At 56.6% G+C, this 24,557-nt stretch overlaps 1 protein-coding gene across 1 annotated transcript; it reads left to right on the top strand.

The window, feature by feature from the left end:
- The first annotated feature begins 5,645 nt into the window (after positions 1 to 5,645).
- LAMC2 (laminin subunit gamma 2) lies at positions 5,646 to 24,256 on the top strand. The gene is made up of 23 exons (XM_005231604.3): positions 5,646 to 5,727; positions 10,022 to 10,210; positions 12,670 to 12,799; positions 13,741 to 13,839; positions 14,044 to 14,180; positions 14,569 to 14,691; positions 14,812 to 15,001; positions 15,355 to 15,467; positions 15,759 to 15,977; positions 16,959 to 17,138; positions 17,657 to 17,890; positions 18,133 to 18,269; positions 18,570 to 18,723; positions 18,847 to 19,052; positions 19,324 to 19,403; positions 19,861 to 19,998; positions 20,767 to 20,911; positions 21,175 to 21,324; positions 21,790 to 21,904; positions 22,005 to 22,204; positions 22,774 to 22,932; positions 23,022 to 23,121; positions 23,330 to 24,256. Exons 1-23 carry the CDS (start codon positions 5,646 to 5,648, stop codon positions 23,578 to 23,580), a joined length of 3,531 nt encoding a protein of 1,176 aa, XP_005231661.2. The 3' UTR covers positions 23,581 to 24,256.
- Positions 24,257 to 24,557: the final 301 nt, after the last annotated feature.

Here is a 24,557-nt window from a genome sequence, read left to right as displayed (position 1 = left end):
TACCTTGCCATTCTTTTTGAGTATTGTTTTTGGATCCGTGGAGGAGGGATGTTGATGAGGATGTGTCTCAGTTGTAAGATTTGCCTCTTAACTAGATGAACTGGATTGGGGTGGGAGAAAGGGAAAAGTTGCCTGGAAATTCAGGTGATGGGCTGCGGGTGGCCTAGCGATGCTGGTTTCTCCTCGCGTCCACTGCTCCATTGCCATGGCTACAATGAATTTGATTTTTTCCTGCTGGTTTTCCTTTCCAGGCCTTAAAAAAATCAGATTGTTGGTGCTGATGCTGTTTGAGCAGCACTGTCCTGGAAGGCCCTGGGTAATCAGGGGGTGCTTCTTTACAGCAGAAGGGTAAAATGCTTCTTGCTTGCTGCTGAATACGTGGGAAAAGGGCTCCTGGGGAAGAAAACCCAAAATCCTAAATGAAAGAGCCGAAACTTCTCTACTAGGAGCTGCCATAAATCTGGTGCTTTGTGCTGTTCCATGGGTCCTGTCTGCCAGAGCCTGGGATAAATTTAATTCCTGAATTAAGCAAGTTTTTAATGTTAGGACAGATTCCTGTGACAGGGACTGGGCAGTTCTGCGGTCACACCTGTCTCACAGCTGCAGACTGGATTTCTTTTATTTTTCTCACCAGAGGAAAATGTTTGTCTCTTCATGGAGCAAATCCCTTCTCAGTCGGTAAGTTCGTTACTTATTTTTATGCCGGTTTGTCTAGCTTCAGCGCTCCATTCTTCAACTGCATTTGTTTTCTAAAATACCTTTTTTTCCTGTCTTGTCTGATGTTTCAGAGGGACTGTAGGTAGCAGTCAGGGAGCGGGGGGTCGGGCTGTGGGACAGTGCTGACCTTGCGTTGGCTGTGGCTTGTCACGGAGCCTCTCGGAACATCTTTGGGCTGAAATACCCGGCTTGGGAAGCCAGCCTGTGCCTCTTATTTTATCTTCAGGTCACCCACTGTCAGTGCTTGTCCTGTGAAGCCTGGGCAAAATCCCAAATTCAAGTGAAGCTTTTGGCTTCTGTAGGTTGCTGCTGACTCTGGAGCAGATGTATAATGCTGGTCTGAAATAGGAGGTTTCTGGGGGCAACGTGTGCTGCCGTCCGCGGCAGGGAGAGCTGCAGACCCAGGGGAGCATGAGCACTGCTTCCAGCTTGCCAGAGTGTTCCACTGACTTGAAGTCCAGGTAGAAACACCTTCCTCAGATGTTCTTTGCTCAGCGTGGGCTGAGCTTGACCTCAAGGTCCAAGGGGAGGGACCTTGCTGATGAGGGACTGAGCTGTGCTCGGGTGGGTTTTTTATCCTCTGATTCACTGTGTTTTTTCTCATGGTCCAAGTTCAAGCTCCATCATCTCTCATGTGCTCTCTGGAGAAGTGAGAGGCTGGCAGGGGGCGAGGGGGAGCCAGGTGGCCGTGGGAAGGACTTGAACAGAGCGGCATCAGTTAGGGGATCAGTTAGCAGCCAGGGTCTCTGCTGCTGGGTAAAAATCATGGGGGTGCTTCTCGCAGCAGGATGGGAGAGAGCTGCTTGAGGAGGGGGGCTTGGTGCTCCCTGGGGGATGGGAGGTATCATGGGCTGCTCGGGGTGGGGGGCTGAGGTTCAGAGGACCTGACCTCGTGGGGCTGCAGAGCCAGGTTCTTCCTCGCTTCTGAGGAGGGTGAGGTTTTGCCAGGAGTTAGCAAGTGCGGGGAGCGGCTCCAGCATGTCTGTGTGGGTCTGAGGAAGGAGAAGAGGACATCGAGCTGTCCCACCAAGCTGGCAGTGTCCTGCACTCCCCATCTATAGCTGTGACATCTTGGACCACGTTCTGGTTAGTTAATCTTTCTAGTTAGTTGCTGGACTGGTACCTTCAGTGTGCTCCATCTGAGAAATATCAGGAATGCCACTTAAAAATACATCCCACGTCGGTCCCCGGAGGAGCCCGCAGCCACCGCTGCAGGGCACGGGTCGGAGACGGGGACGCGGTGGGATACAGTGCTGCCTTCCCTCATCTCCGCGTGTCGGTCTGTCTGTCCGTCCCACCCCTCACTAGTACCGGCAGGGCACAGGCGAGGCAAGGCCAGACGTGACAGCCCTTCTGTGCCGTGCTGCTGCCCTGCTTGCTCACCGCCGTGACCCCGTGTCCCGCTGCCTGCCGGCTCCCTGCCTGCCTCTGCCCGTCCCCACGGACCATCTGCCCCAGCCACCTCCTCTGCCCCAGATGTCTCTGGCTGCCAGCAGTTAGGTCACCCCCCAGCAAGGGCTGCCCCAGTTGTCCAACCGCACCTCTGGACCCACCCAACCCTGCCAGAAAGTGATGTCTCCTGAAGGAAGCCCTTGTGTTCCCGAGCAAGGAGATAGAGATATGTACAGGTATACACACGCTTTTTTTTCTTTTTTTCTTTTTTTTTTTAATTTTAAAGGATCAACTGATAACATCACAGTCCTTTAAAACCTAACAGATTTTCTGTCTGGAAATCGCGCTGTCTCAGGGAACCACCTCCGCACCGGCACGGGGAAGGCAGCTGGGCGTGCTGGCCCCAAGCCACTTCGGGAAGCCCAGGGCACCCGTCTGGCAGAGGAGAGGCTGAAGTCCAGGCTTTATTGCTGCTGCACCATGCACCTGGCGATACCGGCGCGGCAGGATCCCTGATTTTCCCCACTGAGGAAATCCTGGGTGGCAGGATCAAGGTCTGCTGCTGGACTGGAGGAGAAACTCCTCAGGCTCAAGGAGGCTGGGGGTGAGCACGTGCATGCATGTGTGTGGTGGCAAGGACAGTGGGCAAGCAAAGAGAAAATAGCTCGAGGTAAGGTTCTCAACAAACCCCGCAGGACCAGCCCGCGGAAGCAGCCAGGACCTGAGCTGCAGGAGGATGCTGCAGCTTGGAATGTCCCTTGTGGAGGGAGGCTTGTGGGTGCCAGGGATGAGCTGTGCTGCAAGGACATGTGCAACATCCTGGTGTCGTTTATCTGCCACGAGCCACCAAAATGGGTTTTCTTACATGGATAAAACTATTGCTTCCGGGCTTTCACACATCCATTGCTTGCCACTGGCAACCGTCGGTGAAATTCAGATTATTATGTGGATTCAGATGACCTTGGAAGTGGTTAAAGCTGCCAGGGCCACGTCCTCAAGGACTGATAAACTTGCCAGCCACTGAGGTGTCTCCCTGCAGTAGCAGCTTTCTTAGCTCTGTTATGAAGAATGAGAAACGGGACGTCTTCAGAAGGACTATTCTTATGTTGCAGATTAAAAGACCTGGGTTCTGCAGCAAAGAAATACTGTTTCATTGCAGTGTCTGATGAGCACCGCTACTCTTCACGCCTCCCATTGCTTACACTTCTGCTCACCCTAAAAGGCAGCATTTCTGTTACCCATGTTTATAGGAGACCTTTCCCAAACAGTGCTGCTGTCGTGATGGGTTGCAGTGGGCAGCATTTCCTGTGGGGAGGGTGGTGGGCATCAGGGAGGGTGGTGTTTGTTCCAGATCTGGTGTGTTTAGAACATCAGGGCCCCAGAAAATGTATTTTTGGTACACTCGTGGCACGCAGTCATGTGGCTCTCAGAGGAGATCTTAAGGATGGTGGAGGACGACAAGGTAAGAGTAACCTAAGTAAATATACAGAAATGACTGGAGAGCTGTGTCAGTCCCTTGTTTGCCCAAGTGGAGAGGTGGGGTGATAACGGTGAGATAGAAGCAATAACGTGGAGAAGCCAGATAAGGGAAAAGGTTCCTGATGGTGAAAGTTGGTCTTCCAAGAGAGAAATCGGCCAAGCGCTTGGGCTGGGCAAGGTCCAAGGGAACCGCTGTATTGATGGTGCTGCTGGAGGAGATGGATTTCCTGAGCAGAGGGGTCTCTGTGGGTGGGAAGGATGCAGCAGAGGTGTTTGGGGCAAGTGATGTACTTCAGAGCAGAAGGGGTTAAGTGTTTTTTCTTAGAGGAATAGGTAGACCCTATGAACGGCCAAATCGGTGGGAACACCGTAAGTGGTTTTGTCTCACTTCTTTAAAAAGATAATAATAAAGAAAATACACAGAAGACAACCTTGGGTGCTAAAACCCTACATGCTACCAGCGAGTTCATGAAGCTGGGTTCCTTGTCAACTATATTAAGACCCATTGTGTGAAATTCAAAGGAAATGGCCTGTTTATAAGAGTTGACTCAATCGGCGGAGGCAGGTAAGCTTGACAAACGGAGGCGTGAAGATGTGGTGAATTTGGGCTGGTTGTGCCCATGAGCTCACCAGGAGCCGCAGAGGAAAGCCCTCTGAGTCAGCTCCAGGTGCACAATGTCTGGAGGCTGTTGGGCAATGTAAGTCTCAGATGAGGACCTAAATATTAATCACCTGGGCTTGTTAGCTCTGAAACGAGCAGCGTGTCAGCACCGTTGGGTGGAGTTCCAGTCCCTAGTGCAGAAGGTGACCTGAAAGGCAACTTGTGTCTTAGACTGGGGGCAAATTTGTTAGGTGTCTTCATTCCACCCAAAGGGACTCGTGGACCACTCGCAGTCACTTGTAGGTGTCCCCTGGACAGTCAGCAGGGGAGATGCTGTGGGACCGTCCTTCCTTGTGATCTTCCGGTGGGTGGCTTTTGCCGACCAGGTGGATGTACCAGCATTTCCCTTATCCTGATGTATGCAGGGCCAGGGGGACTCCAGCCTCCGGGTTTCTGTCTTCCCTTGTAGAAGTGGTTACGTCCTCCTTTGAAGCTAAGGTGGGAAATAAGGTGGAACTGGCCTTCATGTCTTCTGTGGCTTGTTGGCTACCCTTGAGGCCAAAATGCTAATGGGCCTGGGCTGTGGAGCCTGGCATCCTCACCCCAGCTCCATCAGCAGCCTCAGGACGCCTTTTCCCCTCTCTGTCTCCGCTCCTCATCCTCTTTCTAGCATAAAAGTGCTTATACCAGGTCAGGCCAAGGAGCTATCTAACCTCACCTTCTGTCTCGGCATTAAATGCAAACAAACATGTGCGGTGATGCCCGGCATCCACCCCATTTCTAGGTCTGGCAATTTCCTGAACGTGATGCTTGCCTGGTAAATCCCAGCAGATCTGTGGTCCCAGTAGGTGGCCAAGCTGATCGCGGGGCCTCATTGCACCCCCAGCAGCCCTCGGCTGTGAGTCCCGCTAAGTCACCTCTTGTGGCTGGTTTTGGGCCCTGCTCTTGTGGGTTGGGTGGCTGGAGGTGGCTGGTGAGCCGGCGGTCCCCATCCACCCTCCCCAGGTTTCCTGTGAGCTCATCGCTTTCATTTCCCTCCCTGCAAGCCTGCATGCCCGGGCAGCCCAGCTCCCCCAGCAGCACCAGTGCCCTGCCCACCGCAGCAGCGGGATGAGCTGGGCGAGGAGGGGATGGGCAGGAGGAGTGTCTGCGGGGGCTGAGGTTTATGTTTCCCTGCGAGGTCGCGCCCCGAGGAGGGTGCAGGCAGGAGGTCCCCGGGGTGCTGCGCCCCATCCATGCCTGGCTGTCGCGGGGCGGGCGCCTGTCTGCGCGCCCTGGGCTGGGCTCTCCCGGCTGGGCGTGAGTCAGCCCACGGCACACGTGCTCTTCCTGTTGGGAGTGACTCCGGTGGAGCAGCCGATAAAAACCACGCAGGGGGGAAAAAAGCAATAGGCAGCCGGTGGGGAGCCCTGCCGTCGCCTGCTGGAGCGGGGGCCGTGCGCTCCCGGCACCAGACATGGCTGGGTGCTGGCTCCTGCCCCTCTGCGGCCTCGTGGCTTCTCTCCTGCCCGCAGCCCGGAGCGCCAACGGAGGAGAAGGTGAGGCCTCGGGGAGGTCGGCTGTGCCTGCTTTCGTGCTGGCGTGTGGTCCGGCTGGCAGCCCTGCCCCAGCGCCGGGGAGCCGGCTGGGTGCTCGCCCCTCCTGCCTTTGGGGTGAAAACTGGATCTATAGGTGCTTCTCCTTACATTTCCCCTGGGGTTAAATATCCCATGGCCATCAAGGCTTTTGGGTTTTTTTGCTGTCATTCCCTTTAAATAACTTCTGTGCAATTACTTCACTGCTTTCTGTATAAAGCCCTGCTACCTGGGTGGGATTTGGGTGTGAGCACGAGCATCGCCCAGGGAGCGGGTGGCTGATCTGCCTGCTGCTGCTGCTGGAACCAAAACCTTCCCTAAGCCCGAGACGGAGCTGGAAGCAGCCAGTCTGCTGTAGCAACACGTGTGGTGTTTGTATTTTGTGCAAGTCCGTAGGGCTTGTGAGATGCCCCCAGCCCCACTGCACCCCACGGGAGGTGGCGAGTCTCCCACGGTACACAGACTGACGGCGAGCTGTAGAGGTCCAGAGAATCCCCTTGCACGTGTAATTGTAGCAAAGAGCGCAGTGTAGGGATGTCTGCGTGCATGCAGCCCAGTGACGATACAGGAATGGGGTTTCAGTTGCATTGGTGAATAGTCTGGAGATGGCTATGTTTGGCCAAAACCAGGTTTTCACATGTGTTTTGTGAACATGATTTAAGTTTTTTCTGTCTGCACTCCTGGCCTTCTGAAACACACTCACAGGGCTGGAAGTTCCAAAAGAGGCTCTTTTATTAATCTTGAAGTGTAGTGCAATGTGACAAGGGAAAAAAGTGCTGAATAAGTGGTTTGCCTTTTTTTTTAAAAAAAAAAAAACAAAACAAAAAACAACCACTAAACCTGATTTGCTTTGCATGCTACTTGAGTAATTATTACAGCAGCCTTAATTGCATGCAAGTTTTAAAATACTCATGTAGATTCTTCCCCTGGCTCTGCCTGGCAGCACTTGGGCAGCTGCTGCTTTTCCATGGGCTCTTGAACCTTTTCTGCACGTATGTAAAAGCCGTAGCCGATAACTGACTGTGCTTTTATGCTGCAGCAGACCTTCCGAGCTGGTTCAGTGGTGCGAATTAGTCTCCTGTACTGTTACTCCTCCGATTGTGGCGTTAGATGTGTGCCTGTAACTAGCAACCGTTTGCTTGCAAATGAGGTACTTGAGTCACACTGGGCTCATGTACCATCTGGTCGAGCGTTGGTCAGGGCGCTTGTCCGGCAAACTGCACGGAGCCTTGCCTGAGCAAGCGAGCGTTGGCCTGGGTGGTGGGTGCCTGCATCACCTTCAGACCCTGGAGGGGTCTCCCAGGCTTTGGGGAAGAGCTGGATGTGGAGGTCAGAGCTCAACAAGGTGTCTAACTCAGTGTGTTGGAAAGAAGGCACCAGCTTTTGGCTCCTGGTGTGTGGTCTCTCCCTGACGATGCTGATGGAGACACGGGCAGGTCTTCCTGCAGCGAGAAAGCTGTGGGGTGGGGGAATGGGGATCCCCAGGACCTGGGGCAGCAGGTGGGACAGTCTTCTGGGTCACTGTCCCAAAAGCACAGAGCAGGGAATGGCTTGTGTTGTCGTGGAGGCTTCGTTGCATGCAAAGCTCTGCTGGATCTCTTGATGAAACAAATAGACATTGCAGACCAGCTCGTGCGTACAGGGCTATCGGATTTGCTCCTTGCAGACCCAGGGCCAACCTCATTTTCTGGTTTTGTGAATTTAAAAAGACAATTTAAGACGTCCGAAGCTGCCCGACTCCTTCTCCAAGCCTTTCTGATGTGGGAATTTGTCTTGGCACAGCAAACCGGCATTTTTCACACTTCGTTCCACTGGGTGGGAGCTGGGGGAGTGATGTCTTGCCGGATGCATGCCATGACCTCCTTCATCCCAACATAGTGCTGAAGAAATACGGCTGGAAACTTCTCCTCTGTAGAGCCTGTTCTTCTCCACAGTTGTCTGAGAACTGGATGATCTCAGGGCAGAGCCTCAGGGCACCTGGATCCAAAACTGATCCTGTCCTCAGCTGGTGCTCATCTTCCAGCAGCTCCTGCATGCTCTGTCTCGTTAGCAACTCCAGCGTCTCGCTCTTGGTAAAGATTAACCTGCCCGAGCTTTCCAGTTTCCAGGAGAAGACCAGCAACAGGAACAGCTACACTGCTGAGGTGGTGGCACTAATCTGTAACAGCATCTTAAATGGCTTCAGATTAATGAACCCTGAACCCATGGCAGCGCTGGAGAGCTGGCTCTTAACTGCTGCGGCCTCAGAGCAAGACCTGAAAAAAGGTTTTCCTTCCCCGGGGGAATGGTGTTCATGCCTGTAATTTAGCAACCCAGTAATCCTCTGGGTTACGTAGATGTAGGGTGATGCATGGGTGGGGTTTAACATGACGATCCTTGTATGGGTCCCTTCCAGTCTGAGGTATCCTAGCTTTTGTGTGGAGGGATGGGGTGGGATGGACCCCAAGCAGTCCCGCTGTGAAGGTGATCACAAACACCTGGAGGAAGCCCTGCACTGCTGCTCTCGGTGGGTTGTCTTGTTTCATCTCTGCCCTCTGGTCACTAGTGATGTCCCCTGAGGCTCTAGATGCTTTCTCGTACCCTAAGTGGCACGACTTGTGCACCCACAGGTGCCCTCCCAGCGGGCTGGGGTGACAGGACACCTTCTGCAGCCAGGTCTCGGTCTCCTGGTAGACTGCAAGGGGAGGACCATGTTTGCTGGGGCTGTGGGGAAAAAAAAAATATACCTCTCTGTTTGCTGGTGCATGAGGTCATCTCTTCTTGGCAGCAGGCTGGGCCGCGGCTCGCTGAGTGCCTCCGTCTGGTATGCAGGTGCGATGGGTGTGTGCGAGGCGCGGGTGTGAGCGCTGGGTGCTGCGTGCTTGGGCAGTGAGCGCAGGAGGCTGCGCCTGGTCCCGGCAATCAGGGATGCAGAAGCCAGGGACCTTGTAGCCTTCGGCTAAGCGGTGCCAGAAGGGCGCTGGGACAGAGGAATGTACCAGGTACAACCCGCTGTCTGCACCCCTGCTGCCATTCCCGCTTGCTGTTGGGTTTCATCCTGCCAGCGCTGCCGGAGGTGACCTGAGCGGGGGGTGGGCAGCTGGGGACACCTCTCGACTCCCAAGGAGCTCCGCAGTGAGCAGAGCTTCACCCATGGAGGCTGAGGAAACCCTGGCAGCACCGGGGTGGTTTGGAGCAGCTCGCTGGCAGGCTCTGCACCCCTGCAGACCCTGCTTTTTCCCTCAGGGTGTGTGTTTCTCCTGCCTGTCTCTGCCAGCCATTCCCTCGGTTGTGTCTGCTCTGCTCCATGGCACTGAGGAGCTCACCTGAAATAAAGGTCCTCAGGCTTACACACTCTATACTGGCCACTGAGGGCTTGGCAGGTATATGAGAAGTGGCTTCAAGAGAAGACCTGGGCAAGGCAATGAAGAAGGTAGCTGGAGGGGGCATGTCTGGTGAGATACCTGCCAGTCTGCTCTCCAGAGGTCCCGTCTGTCCTGGCTGCAGTGGGATGCAAAATCTCATGCCCGTCTCCCCTGGCATCCATCGTGCAGTGATGTGGGCAGCTGTACCCTTTCTTTCTGTGGAGGGTGAGGTGAGATGACCTGTATAATCTTGCCAAAAACATTTTTTTTTTTTTTTTAATCTACCTCTTGGCTGGCATGCTTCTGCCAAGGTTCCTCTGATCAGAAACCTCTCCTCATCACCCGTGCACTTGGCCGGGAGGACACCTGCACGTAGGGACCTGGTGGAAGTTTGTTGAGCTTTTCCTTCTGGGCTCACCCCAGTCAGAGGCTGGGTGAAGCAACACATAACCTCAGGGATCCTTCCCTTCTCCCTGTACGATTCCCCGTGCTTTTCTCAGGATAAAGTTTGGGGTTTTTTTATCATCTCTGCTTACTCAAAGACCTTGTTGTTCTGGAAGACCTCTGAAGGGATGGAGAACATCCCTGGCCATGCTGCACTGTGGGGAGGGGCTGTCTGGCTCAGGGGGGGGTTGTCCATCCTGAGCTGTGTTGGCAGGGAAATAGATGTTGGCATCGCTTCAGAGCAGGAGGGATGCTGAGTGTGGTGTGGGCACTGGTGGCACTGGGGTGGTTGGTGGATGCAGATGCGTGGGGATGGGAGGTTATTAGCAGGGCAAGAGAAGGAGGTTTGCGTTGCCCGGGCTTGTTCCTTGGCCAGCAGGGTGGGTTTACAGCTTCATAGCTGGTGCCCTCATCTCTAAGGATGGTTTGAGATGTGTGTCTCTCTCTCTCTCTCTCTGTCCTCTCCCCAGTCTGTGACTGCAATGGGATGTCCAGGCAGTGCGTCTTCGACTGGCACCTCCTGAGGGAGACGGGCAATGGGTACCGCTGCCTCGGCTGCCAGGGCAACACGGAGGGCGCCCGCTGCGAGCGCTGCAAGGAGGGCTTCTTCCGCCAGCGCGAGCGGGGCTGCTGCCTGCCCTGCCGCTGCCACCCCCAGGGTACGTGGCCTATAGCCAGGAGGGGTTGCGGGGGTCGGGGGGCTTACGGTGCCTGCTGCCACCATGTCCCTAGGCTCTGCTGAGCACGGGGGCTGGGGCAGGCGCTGGGTCCCTGCGCGCTGGGCCTGAGCGCTGTGGGAGGAGGGAGCGGGGCCAGCTTGGCTCCAGGTGTGGGACTGGGGGGTGCTGGAGCCCAGCACCGTGTTGCTGCACCATAAGTTGTAGGAGCTGCTCCTCCACCTGGGTGCTTCACAGCTCGGTGCTGGGAGTGCTGAGCCCCTCAGCAGCTCAGGGCTGCAGCCAGGCTTCAAAACCCACCTGCCCCCTGAAATTATCACAGGCTTACAGAGTGGTTTGGGTTGGAAGGGACCTCAAAGATCACCTAGGCCAACCCCCGGCCATGGGCAGGGACGCCTCCCACCAGACCAGGTTGCTCCAAGCCCCGTCCAGCCTGGCCTTCAACACCTCCAGGGATGGGGCACCCACAGCTGCTCTGGGCAACCTCTGCCAGTGTCCCCCCACCCTCATCACAAAGCATTTCCTCCTTATGTCCCATCCAAACCTCCTCTTTCAGTTTAAAACCTCTTTCCCTTGTTCTGTCGCTACAGGCCCTGGCAAAAAGCCTCTCTGCCATTGCACCACCTCCCCTCCCGAGGCGCAACGCTGTGAATTCAGGAATTACCCTTTCACTTTTATGATGCAATTAAAAGCCTTTGCAAAGCTCGCCTTTACACACCGAGCCCTCTTTTATAAATCGGAAGGCCAGAGCAAGGTCTCCCGGAGCCCTCCCTCCCCCAGGCTGAGCCACCCCAGCTCTCCCAGCCCGTCCCCACAGCAGAGGGGCTCCAGCCCTCCCACCGTCCCCGCGGCTGCCTCTGGGCCCGCTCCGGCAGCTCCATGGCTGGCGGGTACTGGGGACCCAGGGCTCCAGGGGGGTCTCACCAGAGCGGAGCAGAGGGGGGGCACCCCCTCCCCGGGCTGCTGGCCACGCTGCTGGGATGCACCCAGGGCACGGCTGGTTTGCTGGGCTGTGAGCACACAGTGCTGGCTCATGTCGTTTGTCACCCAGCAGTGTCCCCTTCTTGGCAGGGCTGCTCTCCATCCATCCATCCATCCATCCATCCATCCATCCTTCCTCTAGTCTGTCCCAATATTGGGGATTGCCCTCACCCGAGTTCAGGACCTTGCACTTGACCTTGTTGAACTTCATGAGGTTGACATGGCCCCACTCCTTCAGCCTTTCGGCATCTCTCTGGGTGGCATTCCTTCCCTCCAGCACCTCCACCACTGATCCCTGCCTCGCTGAGCAGGACCCTGTTCTGCTCCCCACTGAATTTGGGGGGTGGGCATGAACCCACTGCCACCTGCAGGAGCTGCCCTCGGGAAGCTGCTTGCCCCTCCCAGCTGCCATCCCTTCTCCAGGACTGCGGCCCAACCCCCACGCAGGGAGCGGCGGCTTTTGCCAGCTTTGTCAGTCGGGCTGATGATGCTTCCTGAGTGTAGCAACATTTGGTGGGCTCTGCAAAGGCTTTTAATTGCACCATAAAAGCAAAAGGATAATTCCCAAGTTCACAGTGTTGTGCCTTGGGAGGGGAGGTGGTGCAAAGTGCCCCGGTGCTTGGGGATGGACTGGTGGCTTCAGCCTCTCCAGCTCCTCCAGCAGCTCTTTGCAGACCGCAGGGCTGCCAGGTGGGATCTGTAGCTCTGTGGTGTTTTCGATGGGTCTTGTGGTGGTTACACAGTAGATGCGATGGCTCCTGCATCCTCATCAGGTTTCAGCTTGCTCCACAAGTAGGTGGCTCTTACATGTGGCACTGAGGTGTGGTGGGTACTGAAATGCCTGTTGGTCTCAGCCTGTTTTCTGCACATGAAAAACAGATGGCAGGAGGCAGAGTAATAGGCTTTAGGGTGGTAGGAGAGTGAATATCCCCTTGGCCACCCCCCACGCTGGCATGCAGGGAGGGCCCAGCAGCAGGATGGGTGCCCATGGCTCTGGCATCCTCTCCCCTTGGCACCTGCGTGGGCACAGCATAGGTCAAACCAAAGACTCTGCCATGGCCCTTGGCCCCCTAGGGTCCTTGAAGAGGCACCAAAATCAAGTTCTACTGATGTTTACTAGCAGAGGGTCTGGCAAAGAAGAAGAAATTTCTCTGCCCAGTTTGCATGCCCTGGAGTCCATCTTGTCCTCCACAATGACCTTTATGGTAGGAAAGAGGATCCTTGTCCTGGGCATGTGGTCGATGCCTGCTGGAATTTATCTCCTCCCGCATCAGTCAGGGAGGCCAGAGCAGTTTAAACAGCCAGCCCTGGTGTCTCAGCACGGTGCTGGGATCTCAAGGTGGGACCTGCTGCTGGGGCTGGGTTGCTCCTCACGCTGGTGTGGTGCTTTGTTCCCCTGGCCCACTGGCGGCATCCCAGGGAGGTGCCTGCCCAAACCGATCCTTCCCTTCTTCCCGCAGGCGCCCTCAGCCCACAGTGCAGCAGTGACGGCCGGTGCAGCTGCAAACCTGGCGTGATGGGCAAGAAGTGTGACCAGTGCCAGCCAGGCTTCGAGTCCCTCTCGGAGGCCGGGTGCCAGAGGAGCGGGCAGTAAGTGCTGGCCACTACCCATGGCACGGGGACAGCTGGTGGGCCGGTCTCCAGAGCTCTCCCAGCTGCTGTAAGAAGCCCACGCTGGCTGAAAGCACTCTGGGCGAGGGCAGAGGCACTGTGTTTTGTGGCAGCACAGACAGCCTTAAGCTAACCTTGCTGGCAGAGAGTGGGCTCCACCAGGGCTGGACCTCCGTTCCAGCCTGCAGGGCTCACCGCCATGCAACAGCATCAAAAGCTGAGCTTAACCACACTCTGAGGAGCTGGCTTTATTATCCAGATAACACCAAACAGGCAACAGCCAGGCTAGTCAATGTGACATAAAACCCACCCACGCGTGGGTCTGCCTGGTGTCGGTGCCGCTCACGAGGACTGCTCCAGCACAAAGATGTGCACGCAAAGATCAGCCCCTTCCTTTGCATGAAGCCCTGTTTAAGCACCTTCCACAGTGTTTCTGGTTTGGTTTCCTCAGCATTGTGTCCTCTTCTTTCCTGCTTCACCCTGCTGTTGCTCCTTCGGGGTCCCTGGCAGGCAAAGGGTGGGGGTGAGGGGTGGCTGCCTGAGCTGTGCTGCCGTGCCTGGCCTCCTGCCCGAGCCTCCCCGGGGTGTTGCTGCCTGTTGGAGCCCAGCCAGGGACTGTTAAGCTCAACCAGGGTTTGTTAAGCTCAGCAGAGCTTCGCTTTGCTCTTTTAGGTGGGTCTGGTGCTCGGGGGTGTCCTGGGGCAGTAGCATTGGGCACTACCTCAGCCTGGCACCCATACTGGTGCAGCTGGATTAATTAGGGAGATGGCTCTGCTGGTTGTTTTTCCTCTTCTAGCATGGGACTGGTAGCTGGTGGGGCAGGGAGGGGTTTCTCCACTGTCTTGTATAACAGCTGGGGCCACATAGCTCCCTGGCTGAGCTGGAAATGCAGGCGGAGGTCCCCGCTGTCCCTGTTGCAGGACCCTGCAGTGCGAGTGTGACCCGGCCGGCAGCACGGGGGACTGCATCTCCGGCCGCTGCGTCTGCAAGGCGAGCGCTACCGGACAGCGGTGCGAGAGGTGGGTGGCAGGAGCACTTGTGGAACCACTGTGTGGCATGTCCTCAGTCTCTCTGGCGGTCACACCCCTGGCAGTTGTGCCTGCCCATCTCACCATCCCAGCCCGGCAATGACCTTGACACCTTGGCCCTGCTGTCATTAGAGGGCTGACTGTCTTGAAAAAAAAGAAAGTGGACTTGAATGTTGTCACCTTGTGTTTCCCCAGGTGCAAACGAAACTTCTATAACCTGGATGCAGGAAACCCTGCGGGATGCTCCCCCTGCTTTTGCTACGGGCACTCAGCTGTGTGCGTCAGCGCGGACAACCACAGCATTTACAACATCACCTCCACCTTCCAGCAAGGTGAAGCCCCAGCAGGACATCCCTACGGCGCCTGAGGGTGTTTGCCATCCCTTCTCTTTGACGTGCTGGAGGAGCTGGCTGGTTCGCAGCCCTGCGGGGGCTCCCTGTGCTTTGATGGGTGGGGTGGCTTGGTTGTAGGCAGAAGTGGGGTGTGAGGGTGGCAGGGACCATAGGCTTGCTTCATGTCTTTCCTGACACTTGGGAGGAAACCTCTGTGCCCAGCCTGGCTTATTTACAGATGTGTTGGCACAGGGATATCTGTGCTGCTCCCTCAGAGGTCAAGAGGTAGGGAGCTGAAGGGTTTGGATGCGACACAGCTTGAGAAATTTGCTGGAGTCCTGGAAGCACCTTCACTGTCCCTGCTGACTGGTCCTTGTTGGTGCTCCAGGTGCTGAAGGCTGGAGAGGTATCCATCAAAGTGGCTCCCCAGCCCAGCTCCAGTGGTCCCCGCGCCATCAGGATGCCTTCATAGCGGCAAGGAGATCGGAGCCGATATACTTTGTGGCGCCCGGTAGGTGCAGGAGAGGTGACGGTGTCCCATTTGCTTGGTCTGATTCTGGGAACCAAGCCTTCAGGAAGGAGGAAGGCCAGCTTTTAAGGCTTTAATTTCCTCCCTTTCTTCCCTTCACAGCAAAATTCCTCGGGAACCAGCAGCTGAGCTACGGCCAGATGCTCTCCTTCGATTACCGCCTGGACCGAGGGGGACGCCAGCCATCTCCACACGACGTGGTCCTGGAAGGAGATGGCCTGAGGGTCACTGCCCCCTTCCTGCCCCAGGGGAAGGTCCTTCCCTGTGGCATCACCCAGATGTACACGTTCAGGTAAATGGAACACTGGGGCATTTGGGGCAGGGTAAGCAGGGAAGGCTGCAGCTCTAAAGAGCTCCTGGATTCAGCTGTGATCCCTTGGAGGTGGCAAATAGCTGCCTGGTTTGGGCTGGATGCATCTCAGGTGCTTCTCTCCTGGATGAGGAGGGCACTTTGTGAGAGGGGCAGTAGAAAATTTGGCTTGAGGCTGGGCTGGGCATTGTGCTTGGTGTCAGTTGCATGGGTGGAGGTTGTTCTCCAAAGCCTTGAGCTGAAGGAGGGAGATGGGGAGAGGGCTGCTGCGTTTTCTTTGCAAGGCATCTTATTTTCTTGAAACCGGTTCCACTTCTCCCCCCTCCCACGGGCAGGCTGGATGAGCACCCGAGCAGCAAGTGGAGCCCGAGGCTGAATCACTTTGAATATCGCAGGCTGCTGGGAAACCTGACAGCAATCTGGATCCGAGCCACCTTTGGGGAGTACAGTAAGTTGGAGGAGAGCTTGCAAGCATTAGGTTGACTTCTTGTTGCTGGAGGTGCCAAGTCTCCAGATGGAGGCACCTTTTCTAAAAGGTAGTAAAATAATAATAAAAATAAAAGTAGTGCCTTAAGATGGGCAAAATATAACTATGGAGAGATTAAGCAGGATGGCAACGGTGGGGACAGCAAAGCCTGGGCTCCAGTCTATCTGCCCATGGGTTTGCAATGAAACACACGACCTGCGCAGGTCCCGGGTGCAGGGGACTTGCAGGTGAACCAGCTCTGTCTCCCTCCAGGCACCGGCTACATCGACAACGTCACCCTGGTGTCGGCGCAGCCCGTGGCTGGCGTCCCTGCGCCCTGGGTAGAGCACTGCGAGTGCCCGGCGGGGTACGGGGGGCAGTTCTGCGAGAGGTGTGCCCCTGGCTACCGCAGGGGTGACCCCCACCTGGGGCCCTTCAGCATCTGTATGCCGTGCAACTGCCAGGGGGGAGGAATTTGTGATCCTGACACCGGTAAGAGAAGCCACCGCCACGCTGTGCTTGTAGGGTGTATGGGATCACAGGGTGGCTGCCTGCTTCCCAAGAACTGAATTACAGGGGGGGGGTGGGGCACTGAATGGGGTGAGATCACTGACTTGGGGGGCTGGAGTGTGGGGAACATCATGGACAAAACTCCCCAGAGCCTAGAGATGCTGCAGTCAGAAATATGGGCAAGATGCATTTGGACCAAATCAGGTTTAGATAATGCTCATTCGAGAGAGAAAAAGCATCTCCTACTGCCTGGATAGCATTAAAAATATGTCTTCTGACCTTTTCTTTTAAAGGTAAGCACGGTAACTTGTCAGGCTGAATGGGGCTCTGAGCAACCTGATCTAGTTGAAGATGTCCCTGCTCACTGCAGGGGGGTTGGACTAGATGGCCTTTAAAGGTCCTTTCCCACCCAAACCGTTCTATGATTCTATGTGGTGTGAGTAGATATCAACCATATGATCATGTTTTACTACCTGTCTTGTTAAAATAGCCCACAGTGTTGCCATGTAAAGTCAAAGTAACGTGAAATTAAGCTATCGGTGTTTTCCAAGTCTGAGTTGGAATTTCTAAAAATCTGAGCATTGAACAGGAAGCACAAAAAGCAATGTGTGGCTCCTTGGGAGCTATGTGAGCTGTGACAAATGAGATACAGCCACCTTTGGGTGGTGATGGCCAGCCTTCCCGCCCTGGGATGGGCTCCTGGTGGGGTCTCGCTGGGCTTCCATTGCAGGAGCAGGACATGGTCCTTCCTGCGTGGTGAGGGACTGATGGACAGAGCAATGGAGCACTTATGGGCAGGCGTGGGGATCTCAAGGAGTCCAGTGGAAGATGCTGGAACATGGGTGCTTGTGCTGCTGTGGGTGGCATGGCCACCAGTGAAGGGTAGCCAGGAGGTGGATTGGTGGAGGGTATCCCTCTGGGGGTGAAAGCAAACTGCCCTAAGCCCTTTCCTTCCTCCTTCAGGCGAATGCTACTCGGGAGATGAAAACGTGGCCAACAGTGTCAGCTGCCCCTTCGGCTTCTACCGAGACCCACGGCAGCCGCACAGCTGTAGGGCATGTCCCTGCAGCAACGGCCAAGGCTGCTCGGTGGCACCAGGTGGCGAGGAGGTCATCTGTGACCAATGCCCTCTTGGAGCTGCTGGTAATGCCCTTCTCCAAGTTGCTTCTGCTCTGCCTTTCTCTAGAACTTCTACCTGCTGCACAGGGAGATGCAGGCATCAGCAGGCCAGGATGCTCAGAGCCAGGCAGATCAACCCCTCTTCTCAGCCCGGCTTACCTACGGCACTGCCGCTCCTGCCGGTCAGGGGGTGTTTCAGCCCCAAGGGCTGAGTACACATGCATTGCCCCATCCTGGGAAAGGTTCTTATCTAAACAGATAACGTGGATGGAAAGATGGGTGGAGAGGGAGGGGAATAGAAAAACAGCAAAAAAACCCCCAAACCCAAACAAGAAGGAAATTACTTACCCAAGGTTAGTTGTTGCACCCAGCTTTTGAGTACCTGCCTAGTGTGTTGTGCATTTGGCGGTGCGGGGAGGGGAGATGATGTTGTGAAGGCCCTGATGGGGTTGAACACCCTCATTTCTGAGGGGCAGGAACAGTGAAGCAGCCTCTGCCTTCTGGGCAAGAGCATGAGCTTCTCCTCACCTCTTCTTTCCCAGGAGCCAACTGCGAGTACTGTGCTGACGGCTATTTTGGAGACCCAGCGGCTTCCCGCGCCTGCCAGCCATGCCGGTGCAACGGCAACGTGGAGCCCAACGCCGTGGGGAACTGCGACCGCCGGACGGGCGAGTGCCTCAAGTGCATCTACAACACCGCTGGCTTCTACTGCGACCGCTGCAAAGATGGCTTCTTTGGGAACCCCCTGGCCCCCGATCCCGCTGACAAGTGCAGAGGTGAGAGCCAGGCGCTGTTTGAGCTGGGGGTGAGTAAGAAAATCCGTGCCAGAGTGCAGAGTGCTTGTTGGGAAATGGGATGCTGCAAAAGTTGAGGCTGGAAAGCGGGAGTAGAGAGCAGGAACTGGAGCAGAGGGGGTAAACGGTGGGAGGAAAGCAGGGGGAGAGGGTGGGTGGAAGGATGTGCTAAGACTTGAGGTGGGGACAGGCTCCTTTTGAACCTGTGCCGCTCTGACCTGCAGCTTGCGCCTGCAACTCAGCTGGTGCTGAGCCCTTGAAGTGTGGGAGAGATGGGAGCTGCATCTGCAAGCCCGGCTTTGAGGGTCCCAACTGTGAAGAAAGTGAGTGCCCGGCTTGCTACAGCCAGGTGAAAGCCCAGGTGAGCATCTGTGCCAGCCCCAGGGCCACTGAGTGGCTGGGGGTGCAGCGATACACTTAGCCTCAAGCATCTCCTCCTGACCCCCTCAAGCTGCACCTGAACTTTGGGTTTGTACCCAATTCAACCGATAAAAAAACCTGATGACCTAGAACTGCTGGCCTGCTGTGCACCATCCAAGAAATGAGTCCTTGCATTGCTCTCCATCCTCTGGATGGACCGTGGACATGGTTCCCACCCTAGTCTTTCTAAACATGGGTTTGGCATCTCACCGGCTGATGGCCTGATCTGCTGTGGTTGCAGGTGGACCTGTACCTGCGGCAGCTGGCAGAGCTGGAGCTGCTGTTCTCTGAGGTGCAAGCTGGTGGTGGGGCCGAGAGCCAGGAGCTGGAGGGGAGGATGCAGCTGGCTGAGGAGATGCTGAGGAGCATCCTCAGGGAAGCCCTGAGCCTCCAAGGTACCATCTGCCCCCTGCCCTCGGACGGGGCTATCTGTGCTCTATCAGGGGAGAGTTTTGCTGCCTGTGTCTTTTTGCTCAGCAATGAGTTTCTATTCAGCCTTCCTCTTTCCTTCTCACCAGCCTCTGACAGGTCTCTGGAAAGCCGTGTGGGCCGGATGAAGGGGCAAGGGTCCCGTTTCTGGAGCCGCTTGGATGAGATCAAGGCAACAATGGAGAGGCTGAGGTCTCTTGGGAGCCAGTATGAGACACAGGTGCAGGACACCCGGCAGCTGCTGGAAAGAGCCAGGCTGGACCTGGACCGCAGCACAGCTGCTCTGCGCCGAGTGGTAAGAGCATCCATGTGCAATGTGCTGCTTGTCTAGCCCAGGGCTGAAAAAACTCCATGGAGAAAGCAAGAATTTAACATATTCCAGTTATTACATTTTGTTTGTGAGAGCGGAAAATATTCTGGTGGCCCGGTCTGCAGGGCTGGGAGCTGGAGAGGAGCTGACGGGGGTGTTCGTGGGGCTATGGAGGTTTGGTGGGCTGCAGTTGCCGCTTGCTGAACGGGGTGAAGGGCAGCAAAGAGCACTCATGCCTCTCTTCCTCCCTCCTCAGACCGTTCCTGTTTCAAACCTCCCTGGGGGCTCAAATCAGTTCTTGATGCTAGCCCAGGAGGCTCTGAGACTGGCCAACAGGTGAGTGAGTCGCTTCTGCTGTCAGCTGAGAGGGAGGGGAGTGGGACTGAGATCCTGCTGGGCACCCAAGAGGTCCTTTTGGGGGTCCTCGTCTATTCACCAGGCTGCAGCTGCCACCACCTCTGTGCCAGCCCTGCAGCAGGGGAAGATGTGGCTGCTGGGCTGGCTTCGCTGCCCTACAGGGCTGCCCTCAGTTGTCTTTCAGGGGGGAGTTGGGTGTGTTCTGGAAGCATCTTTGGGGTCAGAGTTTGGCCCATTGGCATGGGCAGCATCTCCCCTGGTGCTTCTCTACCCTTGGGAGATACAGGAGGGGCAAGCAAAACGTGGGCGCCCTTCTCCATCACAATGTGTTTCCTGAGAGGGTGTGATCACCGCTGGATACAGTGGTAAAGCGAGGTGGTGGAGAAGACTCGGGTGGGAACCCTTTCTCACGCGCCCCCTCCCCTGTACCCTGCAGCCATGCGCAAGCTGCCAACACCGTAGAGCAAGCCGCGAAGGCGGCGCGGGAGGACGCGCGGCAGGCGCTGCAGCTGGTGCGCACGGCTGCTGGCGGAGAGGCGGCCGCCTCCGGCTCCCTGCGAGGGCTGCTCGGCAAGTGAGTTCAGGCTGCGCTCGCCCGCGTGTCACGGGGGGGTGCGGGAGGGAGGAGTGGGGTGGCCAAGGGTCCGTGCCCACCCAGCTGAGCCGCAGAAATGTGGTTGGAGGCAGGGAATCACCCGGACTTGGGTGGCCAGGCAGTCTGAGCGGCGGAGGTGCAGGGTGGGCAGCGCTGTGGAGCATCTGCTTCCCACCCCCGCAGACCACGCTGCTCCTGCGGGCCTGCCTGCAGCTGCGGGAAGGGGTTTAACACCACGTGGGTGAACGGGCTCCCCGGAGCACCTTCCGCACACGGTTGCAAACTTGGGCTGGGTTTAGCCCCAGGGTGGATTCAGCCCCGCGTTGGCTGGGTGGCTCTCCAGGTTGGGCTGGTGCCTCCTCAGAGCCCGCCATGGCGTGAGGATCTTTCACACCGCTGGGGGGTATGAGCAACAGCCCCGAACAAAGTTATGGAGCTGAATGGGGATGTGTAGGAGGAAACATCCAGCGGTAGGGCAGGGATTAGCAGCACCCAGGTGGAGCCTGTGCCGGTTCAGCTGGTGTGGAGCACGTTTTGTTTCTGGAGTGGGAGTTAGAAGCCAGTGGGTGCCCGCTGGGCAGAGGGGCTGGGATGTGGGGGGTGTTTGCAAGTAGCTTTCCCCATGTGATCAATCTGCATGGGGCCTTGGAAAGCACGAACAGGTTAATGTAGGAGGCAGTGTCAGTGCTGTGGTGGGAGGCTGGCAGCGTGGCTGGTGCAGTGTCCTTCAACCTCACATCCCTACAGGTACGAGGAGGTGAAGTTGCTGGCCGGAGGCCTGAAGGCTGAGGCTAATGGGGTGGCCTCTGACGCAGACAAGGCTTATCAGGGCAGCCTGGTGCTCCTCAACTCCATGTCCCGCCTGACCAAGACTGACATTGGGTCCTTTGAGGTGAGGGCTTTGTGCCTGCGGGACGAGGAGACCCCCTTTTGCTCTCCCCTATGCCCTCCCTACTAGCAGCTCAGCCCTTCCCAGGGCTCTGTCCCACTGGAGAGCCATTGGATATGCATCTTCCCACTCTTTTGGCCCTGTAGCTGGCCATGGCAGAAGGAGTAAGAGAGAAGCATCTGTTGCTGCTTGCTGTGGGTCCTGGAGAGCACCAGGAAGATGCTGGGTTCTTCCAAGAGATCCCAGTCACTGCATCTCTGTTTCAGGGGGAGGCAACCCGGCTGAAGCAGGATGCCAGTGCTCTCCTGAGCCTGGTGGACACCTACCTGGCACAGTACAGGCAGCTGCAGAGCCGCACGGGGCGCTGGGAGGAGGAAATCAAGCAGCTGCTGCGGCAGGGAGAGGGCGAGAGAGCGGTAAGAGGCTGGCTGGGGGCTGCAGCTTGGGGCATCTTCAGCCCGAGCTGGAGCCACGGTGCAACGGCCACAGCACCACCACGACCACGGGGACGCAGCCCTGCCTGCCTGCTGCGGGGCAGCACCCTTCCTCAGCCGTGCAGCCCCTTGGGCTCGGTTTGCTGGAGCTGGTGGGACCCCACCGCATGCACGGAGCTGCCGGGCAGGGTCTCGGGTGCACATCTCCTCCATATGAGGCAGGTTGAAGACCTGCTCCCGGAAAGATCGGAGTCCAGTCAGGGGCTGGTTGAGGAGCACTGGCACAAGCTTCTGCTGACGGATCAGGCTGTGGTAGATGGATTCAGGCATTTGGGAACAGGCTGATGGGTCTCTTCCCCCAGTGTGGCTCCTTGCAGGCTGTTCTGGGACTGTCCAGTGCTCCCATGCAGTGTCCTTCATCTGTCCTGTCCCTTTGGCCTGTCACAGACACTGACGCAGCTGCTATCCCGAGCCAACCTCGCCAGGAGCACAGCCCTGCAAGCCGTCAGCGCTGGCAACGCCACCTTCTACGAGGTGGAACAGATCCTGAAGAGCCTCCGGGGTAATGTCCTAGAAAAAAAATTTTCCTTTCCCCTCCCTTGTGGGATCTCACGAAGGCAGCACAGCTTCATTGCTTCATTTCCGCATGTGTTTCTTTTCAGGCTTTAACCTGCAAGCAGATGACAAGAGAAGGGAAGCTGAGGATGCCATGAGGAGGCTCCCGATTATCAGCAGCATGGTTGCGAGTGCCAGGGAGAAGACGGACCGAGCTGAAGCTATCCTGGGCACCGCCGCTTCTGAATCCAAGGCGGCCAGCATCGCGGCAGGGGAAGCGAAGGCGATCACCGCAGGGATCCAGCAGGTGAGGACAGGCTCTGGCCCTGTTGCTGGCAGAAAAGCATTTGGAAGGGAAAACCATGGAAGAGGAGGAGATGGTTGTAACCTTCGTGGTGGACCTGATGCGTTGGGTTTTGGCCTGAGATTTGTCTACAGTGGATCCTGCAGATACCAGAGCTGGCTGTAGATGACTGGGGGGGGGCGGGGGCGGGGTGGATCTCTGCAGGCACCTTTGTCCCATGCGGATCTCTGTGGTATATCTCTGTAGCCACCTTTTGGTGACCAAGGGGATTTTTCCAGTTCCACAGTCTGAGTCACTGACAGGCTTGTGAACTCCCAAAACTGATGTTGGTGGGTTCAGCTCCCAGATTTGTAATTCCCCAGGGATCTGCTAATATGTGCAGGAGGGCTTGATCCATGGTTGTAGAAAACCCTCTGGAGCAACTGGTGGGAGGACATGAAGGATGCAGGACAGCCTGTGACAATGTTGGGTCCCTGTAAAAGGAACCAGTCTCCACCAGCTCCATGTCCCAGCACACCCAGATTGATTTCAGCTGTGCCGTGCCCCTCTGAAGGTGCCTTTGCCTTCTCTAGGAGATTACACGGCTGAAGGTGGAAGCCAACAAGACAGCCGATGGTGTCCTCGCCCTGGAGAAGGCAGTGGCCTCCCTGCAGCGTGAGGCCAAGGAAGTGGATGCTGAATTCACGAGGAAGTTCTCGGAGGTTGAGGCAGATGCTGCTGTGATACAGGAGGTCGGTCCCCGTCTTCTTTGCCTTGCCCCCCTTCCCTGTTGACTTTGGGACTAGACTTCGCGTGACAGCTGCTGCCTTGCCTTCCTCAGACAGCTCAGGAAGCCCAGGAGGTCCACGCCAAGGCTGGCCAGGCAGGGGTGGTCGTGCAGGAGATGTTGAGTGCCCTGGAAGAGCTGCTGCGTCTGATGAGTAGGTTTTGCAATGCTGCTGTAGGGTATGGATGGAGATGGGTCCCCGCTGGGCTCTAGGCAGGGCTGCTGGCAGTGTGGTGGGGAGCTGCCTCAGATGGTGCCTGTAAACGGGCCGAGCAACGGAATGGAGATGAAATATCTAGAAAGATCTAGACCTCAGCCTCCATCCATGTTTCCTTCTTCCTGATTTTCCTATTTTGCAACAGACCAGCCTGGTGCTGTGGATGAGGATGGCCTGAAGCAGCTTGAGATGAATTTTCGTAAAGCCAAAACCAGAAGCAACCAGCTGAAGGATGAGATGTCGGAGCTGGAGCAGACAGCTGCGCTGCAGAAGGCCCGGGTGCGGGTGCTGGAAAGCAGCATTGATGAGATCCTGGTGGATATTAAGAACCTGGAGGATATCCAGAGGAATCTTCCTCCAGGCTGCTACAACACCAAAGCCATTGAGCTGCCGTGAGCAAGCTCTGGAAAGGCTGCAGCGCCTGCCAGGCTGAAGGCAGGAGAGCCTGGCCCAGCTGCCCTCCCCAAACCTGGTGGCACCGATTGTGCTGAACTGACCCTTATCCTCCAGTTCAGCGTGGCGGCTGAAATTCACGTCATCACGCTGGCTCTGGAGATTCCCTGATTTTTCAAAGTGGTCCGTCCCTCGGTCACGGGAGGAAGGAGATGCCTGGTTGCGTGAAGGTGCTACTGGCTGAAGAACAGCCCGTTCCAACATTTCTCTGAGATGCAGGTGGGGGGTTGCTTGTGTTGTCAGCCTTGGGAGTCTGCACAGTTCAGAGCCTGAAGTTCATGGCTGAGAGGTTCTCTGCCCGCTGTGGATCCCCTCTCCCAGTTTGGCACACACACAGAAGGACTAGAAGCTGCCTTACTTTTGACACTGCCGCTGCCACCTCCTTCCTCCTTATGTTCTCCACGGCGTCTTCCTCGCCTTCAGTAGCTCAGGAGGCCAGGAATGAGCACTGTGAAGAGGCAGCTGGAAGAGATGAGTTTTGAGCTGTGGCACCGTTGGTGCTTCACGTGGCTTCCTCCTCCCAGCCTGCCCAGTCCTCACCTTGCTGGGAGTGCTGCTGGCATGGTACGGCTGTGGCTTAGACATTTGGCATCAGGCGCCACTGATGACCCTTTTCATAAAGCTGCAGGTCTTCCATGGTGCTTCTCAGTGAGGTGGTTACTGTTCTGCTAAAGCGGGGGGAGGGGGCGGGGGGAAGAGCTGCCAGCTGCTTCCGAGCTTGTAGCGGTGGGCTGGGTGGAGGAAGAGGGGGGTCCCAGGCACAGCAGGTTAGCAGAGAGAACTGCTGGGTCTCCTGAAGTGGAAAATCTTTCCTGCTCCACCTGATCCCTTCAGCCAGGAGGAGAGGGTCTCCTTGCTTTCTCCTGCAGTTCTTTTCAAGTCCCAAAGCCCCTGAGGGGTGGCTTTCTTGTCAAAGCTCC

The sequence above is a fragment of the Falco peregrinus genome, chromosome 10 (assembly GCF_023634155.1).
Source record: "Falco peregrinus isolate bFalPer1 chromosome 10, bFalPer1.pri, whole genome shotgun sequence".
NCBI classification, from domain to species: domain Eukaryota; kingdom Metazoa; phylum Chordata; class Aves; order Falconiformes; family Falconidae; genus Falco; species Falco peregrinus.
Note: the sequence above shows the minus strand (reverse complement) of the source record. Positions and strands in the feature narration are given on the sequence as shown.